This window comes from Lactuca saligna, chromosome 8 (assembly GCF_052625555.1).
Source record: "Lactuca saligna cultivar CGN05327 chromosome 8, ASM5262555v1, whole genome shotgun sequence".
In the NCBI taxonomy this organism is placed as follows: Eukaryota; Viridiplantae; Streptophyta; class Magnoliopsida; order Asterales; family Asteraceae; genus Lactuca; species Lactuca saligna.
Window position 1 is genome coordinate 183,272,724 of NC_136424.1, and position 7,486 is coordinate 183,280,209.

General features: G+C 30.3%; 1 protein-coding gene across 1 annotated transcript; it reads right to left on the bottom strand.

Moving 5' to 3' along the window:
* Window positions 1-6,026: 6,026 nt before the first annotated feature.
* Window positions 6,027-7,088, bottom strand: LOC145008515 (vascular-related unknown protein 1-like). The gene is made up of 3 exons (XM_078967106.1): window positions 6,614-7,088; window positions 6,460-6,522; window positions 6,027-6,380 (listed from the first exon to the last, which is right to left on the bottom strand). The coding sequence occupies exons 1-3, from the start codon at window positions 7,040-7,042 to the stop codon at window positions 6,252-6,254; spliced, it is 621 nt and encodes a 206-aa protein (XP_078823232.1). The 5' UTR covers window positions 7,043-7,088; the 3' UTR covers window positions 6,027-6,251.
* Window positions 7,089-7,486: the final 398 nt, after the last annotated feature.

Genomic DNA, 7,486 nt, shown 5'->3' on the forward strand with positions numbered 1-7,486 from the left:
AGTTAGTTCCAGACCTCGGTCCGATGCAGCTAGTTCCGGACACCGGTCCGATGTAGGGGAGAAGGTCCAGTCAGTTCCGGACTTCGGTCCGATGCAGTTTCCGGACTTCGGTCCGATGCAGTGGGCAAGGGCCAGTATTTGATTTATATGCATTATATGGTATGCGGTAGTTTGGGGGAGCTCACTAGGCTTCGTGCTTACAATTTCAGATTTTGGTTTCAGGTACTCAGTTTTCAAAAGAGGAGGTTGGAGGGATTGCAGTGCACACAAAATAGTTAGACAACCTGGGATGTTTTACTCTGATAACGAGATTATATTGTGAATTAATAATCATAAATTTTATTATGATTTACGATACGGTTTTTATAAATATGGTTTAGTAATGTTTTAAATGAAAATTTTAGTCGTGATTTTTGGGTCGTTACTACTGGTAGGCCCTTGTGCTACTGGATGGCAAAAAATTAAGATAAAGCAAGTTCGGTTCGTATGAGTTTGAATTTTTCATAAACCTTGTCTTATGATAGTGGTTGGAAATAACAAGTTCCCATGGATAGGAACACATACACCATTAAATCTAAGTGATAGGAGGTTTATCTCTACTTCATGAAAATAATTGTGAGGAAACGTTTTCACTAATTGATTTTAAAGGATTGATTAACATCATTAGATTTAGTAGTTGTGATGATTACATTCTCATATTTGAATATGATTATGACATCCCTTTTCATAGTTCGAATTGTAAGAAATGGCATGAAATAGTTTGAACATTAGGGACTTATTGTTATAATTTCTGAAAGGGTTTAGGCACACATATAAGTTGTCTAATGAATGGTGTATGAGCTTGAGAAATCTATAAGACTTATCGAAGCACCATGTATTATAAATTTGAACATTGGTAAGAAAATCAATAGGTATTGATTTCTAGAAATCCAGTTCATTTATGGATACATGTCAAAGCTAGTGGGAGCATAATTGTTATGCTGGTAAGAACATAATTGTTTTGCTAGTGGGAGCGTGATTATTATGTAAGGTGTTGCAAGTTAAAAAGTGCTACTTATAGGAAACAAAGGTTACAAATTTGCAAAGTTGTAGAATTTGGAAATTATTTTGCTATAGGAAGTTATAGGGGAGAGGGATTTTATACTTCATTTCGAAACTAAAAGTTTAGATTTAAAATTTAATAGAACATAGTCATGAACATGTATCAATATCATGTTGAAATATTTTAACATAATAAATTCTATATATGGAAATATTATAGTGGGAGACTGGTCTAGTATCATATCTTTGTTTAAGACATTATGAATCGTATCCTATATGCTTCGGGTATAGGATCTAATATTCACCTATTCTGATTTTTCCAAATGCCTAGCGCATTAAGAGGGAAAAAGGACTAGAACTGGATAAGACTAAAGTTGTTAAACAACTATCAAGGACAATCTGAGGTATACAAAAGATTGGTTGCTTGTGGACAATTGGAAGTGTAGTATTAATTTGGATGGACCATATTGACATGTTCTTAATAGAGGCGACTCTTGTTTAGAATTGATAGTCATATGAAAATATGGAAATGTTTAAATTACTGGAGTTGGATATTGAGATATATGTGTGAGTTAGAAACTTTAATGCACGAAGGATGTTCAAGGAATGCTCTTTGAATGTGAGACTTCATTTTTATGGAATTCTTTTGTAATAAATCTCCAATGGAATGTTTTGTAATATCGTTGGCCAAGTCCCTGTGACTTTGGTGGCTAGACATTACAGAAGGATTATTGCATGCAAATTTAGACTGTTATAGATTCTAGTAGTGGCAAGAATTTGGTATTCTTACACTTCGATTTGGAGTTGTGAAATGAGCATTATTGAAAATGTGTTCAATTGGTCTATTTCACAAAAAATGAACCATAGACAAACATAGCATGCGTGTTTTGTGCATGGAATGATTAATGTTTTAATTCAATTATTTAGTTGATTTCTCAAACCATTAAACAATGAATAAGGTCTATTTAATATGGTGATTAAATAATAAGTGTTTTATTTATATTTAAAGGTTGTGAGACCATATTGAATTAGGTTATTCTTCTGTTTCACTTTGCATGTTTTACTTCCCGAATAATAATCTTATTCAAACATCCACAGTCGATCATACATTTGGAAGTAAGTAGTGAATTAAGATTGCTATGAATCCGAGTTTAGATTGTCTAAGTGCTTATACATAACACAAGTTTGTTGCGGTGTTCATGAGTACACCTGAAATAAGAATTTAATTATTGGATAAAACCCACACTCAAGAATTACTTCATGAATTATATTACGAGTAATTTTGAGATGATAATATCTCATATTCTTGAAACGGAGACATATGAGTTGTTGTTTAAAATCCGGTTGTGCATTGATAGCACTTAAATGCATCAGTAAGTTGATGTTATAAAACGTATTATTGTGTGTGATTTGATGAGTAAATGGTACAAGCATATGAGTCAAAGTTTATCCATTCCTTTTATCCTAAATGGGATAAAAGTGATATTTATGGGCACCTCGATGGTCTAGTGATGACACCCTAAGAGCTTGGCCAAGCATAGACTAAGTTGACATGTATAATTGTAGTCTGAGTCAGACATTATAAATCGGATGTCGGGAAACAAACCTTGGACATAGATAACGATTATAATCCATGTCTCATGTCCATACGGTATCTTGTAGCATGGAGGGATATTTGATGACTTATCTAAAGGAAGCATCATTGATTAGTTTAAAGTTCGACAAGGGCTATTGAAAGCTATGATTGTTGGTCAAATTTTGAAGTGATACTTGCAATAATAGGAAGTAGACTTATCCAAGTGGGAGACTATTGGATTAAGTGTCTAAGCCCATAAATATAATCGGTATATACTTGATTTGATTAGAGCGTGGTCCTTTTGAGTTGCCTTCACACATCCAACTTGACAGGATGACTAGTGGAGAGAGAAAGTAGGATTTATCATTTAAAATAATAAATTAGTACTGAAAATGATTTTATTAATATATTATAAGATTAATATATTTTTTGGAAATCATATTATTAATTGGTATTTAATCAAAAATTAATTAGATATTAATTTTGGGATTAAAGGAACTGATTAATAATGGAGGGGTTGTTTTGCAAATCATTGATAGTTGTGAAATTGGGATTGGGACTCCTTGTAAGTGGAGTGGACAGAATTTATGGGTAACCCCATAATATTTCATCCATGGCTTCATAAGGAGGAGTCCACGGGCTGCTTAGGCCTTAAGCATGAATTAGGGTTACCTCAAGAAACTCTAGCAACCCACAGCTATATAAGGAACCCTCCAGGCATTAGAATTTCGGCCAATGCTTCCTTAAATAACCCTAACCAATTTTTCTAGTGTCACTCCTCTCATCTTGTTGCATTGGGTCTTTGTGACTCTATTAGGGGTGCAACACTTGGGGCATTAAGCATTCAAGAGTCAAGCATCTTCGAGGATTGTTCTTGTTATTATAGTATAACATGTGTGGTAATAATCTAACCCTAATTAATTTTCATTGTGAATTTCAAAATTGTATGCTTGTTTCTAGGGTTCTTGCTTTGGTGTGCAGTTAGTGGAAAAACTAGATCCCAAACAATTAAGGTTGCATGATCACATAGGAATGTAGATATGCCCATAACCCATCAAATACATAACGGGTCAATACCGTCGGGCCCACTCAAGCATCAGGTTGGAACGCCCCCGGTCTGTTGGTTTACACACAAAGTAGTAAAGGCTAAGTCCTCAACCAAATATGTACACATATATAATAAATAAACATATAGTCAACCAACAGACAACATACAGACCAACTGATCACTAAGCATAGTAATATCCTATATATATATATATATATATATATATATATATATATATATATATATATATATATATATATATATATATATATATATATATATATATATATATCCTTTTGACATGTGTCACCATATTAAGCCTCATAATTAATGCAAAATTTATTTTATTTTTGTCATGTTTCACCTTATTATATCTTATAATTAATGCATACCATTTGTTAACATATTAATTCTCCATTTCAAATTTTAAATTTTAAATTTCCTATTCTAATTACATTAAATTAACAACACTAGAATAAAAATTAAAATAAAATTAATACAAATTATAAAATAATATAATTTTATATATTTATTTAAATCAATGATTATAATTATATCTAACTAAAAAAGCCTCTTAATTAATAATTTATTTAAAATAAGTTATTAATAGTTTGAAATTTTTACTATTAAAGTTTAATTAATTTTATAACCGTTGCCACGGGTTATAAACTATATATATATATATATATATATATATATATATATATATATATATATATATATATATATATATATATATATATATATATATATATATATAGGTTCAGGTTCATTTGAGACTATTTTAATTTTGTGAGACCGTGAGACCAAATCTAAAAATAATTTTAAAATGCAAAATAAATGGAAAAATCCAAAAATTCTTTTTTTTAAATATTATTTTCGGAACTTGAATTAACTAAAAAAAATAATAGTAATAAAAAAAAAATCCTGTTTTTTTTTTTTTTTTTTTTTTTTTTAAAATACGTGAAATATTCTAAATAGAATATTACACTGATATATTCTAAAAAAAAATTTTAAAATGCAAAATAAATGGAAAAATCTAAAAATTTGTTTTTCTAAGTATTATTTTCAGAACTTGAATTAACTAAAAAAAATAAAAAAAATTCTATTTTTTTCTAAATACGTGAAATATTGTAAATAGAATATTACACTGTACATATTCTAAAAATAATTTTAAAATGCAAAATAAAAGGAAAAATAAAAAAAAAAATTTTAAATATTATTTTCGAAACTTGAATTAACTAAAAAAAATAAAAAAAATAAAAAAATGCGTCTCACGGTCTCACAAAATTAGACCGTCTCACATGAACCTAACCCTATATATATATATATATATATATATATATATATATATATATATATATATATATATATATATATATATATATATATATATATATATATATATATATATATATATATATATATATATATATATATATATATAAGAACTGATACAAAGTAATTTAATGCAATGTGCTTTAGGTTGAATTGAATATCTGAAAATGATGTTTCGTAGTGGACTTTTTTTGCACGTTTTATTTTGATTTTGATGTGGTTTCAGATTTAAGTGGTTAATTGTTTGTTATTGAAATTGGCTTTCTGATATTATGGATTTAATTTTTAGGATGATCAAGACTTAACATGCAATTAAGAACTTTGTGTCCAGATCCTGGTTTTTAACTTGTTTATATTCTCTGTGTTTTTGCTATCCTCTACAATTGATTATCACTATATGACTTAAATTTCATATAAGGGTTTGTGGTTTCGTGTGATGAAGATAGATCTAATGACAAGGACTGTGTCAGGATTCAGTGTCGTTAATGCATCTCTTATTTGATCTTGTATATTGTATAGTTTCTAATTTTAGAATCATTACTAATTATGTGTCAACTAATTAATTAAGTTTATTAAAGCCAAGGAAATAAAGACGTTATAAATTTTTGTTGTGTCCCCTTCGAGTATTCATGCAATGAGAAAGCCCCAATGAGCATTCATTACACTATTAGTAGTGTTTCACCAAAATTGTACAGTCTTGCTTGTTCTTTTGCGACTATTTTCTCTGGACGTTGGTTTTCATGCATTTCTTTCCAATATCTTTCTAAAAGTGTTACTAAAAGTCTAAAACTAAGAACAGTACATTTCCTTTTGAAGCAATTTGTAGGGAAACTAAACCCCCCATGTTCGCGAAGAAAAGTCCCCTTCCGAACACTATTGAAATTCGTCTTTTTTGTTATTTTGAACTACAAGTCCATTGAACTTAGTCAAAAGACATACCTATTCCTATCTGCCTTTTGAAATTGAAGCATTTATGATTGCGACAACAATTCACGAGTAATCAGAACGCAAATTTACACAAGATTTAACCAAATGTATAGAGGCTACTCATGACCTCATTGTAATAAACAAGAAAATTATTGAAGTTTTTACATTTACTAGATACAGAAGGATGTATGATTTGAATGTGAACTGGGCTATACAGGCTGCAATGTCTCAAGTTCGACTGTTTCACTCTCCTTGACCTTATTCAAGAACTCTATACAGTTTTTTCCATCTATATTCTTCTGATATTGGGGTAGGGGATTATCAGATATAATTTACGAACATGGACAAGGGAACTAAGCATAACCCTCTTTTCCTCAAATCTGTGCTTCCATTGTTGTGTTCTTCAAATCCTCTTTCCATGTTTTGATCTTCAAAGGCACCTCTTTTTCCCTAAATTAGTTGACCACAAAATATATTCAAGAAACGGTTTGGTTTTCAGATAAAGATGTTACAGTTGGTAGAAAATTACCAAAGAATTCTCTATGATATCGTCTACTTTTATTTGATTAAACCCCATGTGTTGACTCCCAACCTATTAATTAACAACATCCATATAAATCAATGAACATATTATTCGACACAAAGAATTCTTATAAACATGATAATTCATTTTATGATCTAACCTTAGGGCTATTGACAGGAGAACTAGCCGTGTCTTCTAAAGAATCATCATAAAGAATCTCTCTTGTTCTTCTACTCGTTTTCTTAAAAAGATTCAATTTCTTGGTGAATTTCGGAGCTACACCACTCATCGAATTATCGATAGTATTCCACTCAACATGTGAAGCAACATCAGATAGCAAGGGTCCATCATGATCTTGTTGCTGTTGTTGATGATCACGATGTTGATGTTGATGTTGATATTGTTGTTGTTGATGATGATAATAATCATGTTCAGTAACTGAATGATTATTATGATGATCCTGCTGTTGGGCAACCATAAAATCTTCAAAATAAGCAGTCCAACCACTTTCTTCGGTTGTTGCTGTGTCTGATTCATCCATAGATTTGTTCATCGATGTATATGCATATGATGAATGATTTGATTCCATAGAGAGAGGGATACAGATACAACGAACACAATATTAGTGAAGGGTTGTATATATAGATGAGAATAATAATATATGAAGTTATGGTAGCCATTTGTAGAATCTTGGTGTTGGTGTGGGGGCCAGGTAGTGGGGAAGTTAATCGAAGGAGTTGTTGCAATCAGAAAAATAAAAACTAAGTAAATAACAAAAATTGTCCTTAAGCTTTACAAAATATTGCAAGGTTTGTCCTAGTTTTTAAAATTTCTCAAACAACGTTTAGGCATTCTCTTAATTATCCTCCCATGTGCAAAGGACAATGGTGCATTTTGGTATTTTAATTGTCTCTCTCTCTTTTCAACTTTAATTATTATCCATAATTGTTTGTTGAAACTTCCGATTTACACTTTCATTCTCTAGAATTGAATATTCGAATACCATACACATCCTCTCTCCTCTTGTAAATTT

Excerpts from the sequence above, each read along its gene's own strand:
- LOC145008515 (XM_078967106.1), bottom strand. The coding sequence starts at position 7,042 with ATGGAATCAAATCATTCATCATATGCATATACATCGATGAACAAATCT. Across the intron at positions 6,523-6,613 it reads CTCCTGTCAATAGCCCTAAG|GTTGGGAGTCAACACATGGG; the intron begins GTTAGATCATAA and ends GTTAATTAATAG. Across the intron at positions 6,381-6,459 it reads ATATCATAGAGAATTCTTTG|GGAAAAAGAGGTGCCTTTGA; the intron begins GTAATTTTCTAC and ends CAACTAATTTAG.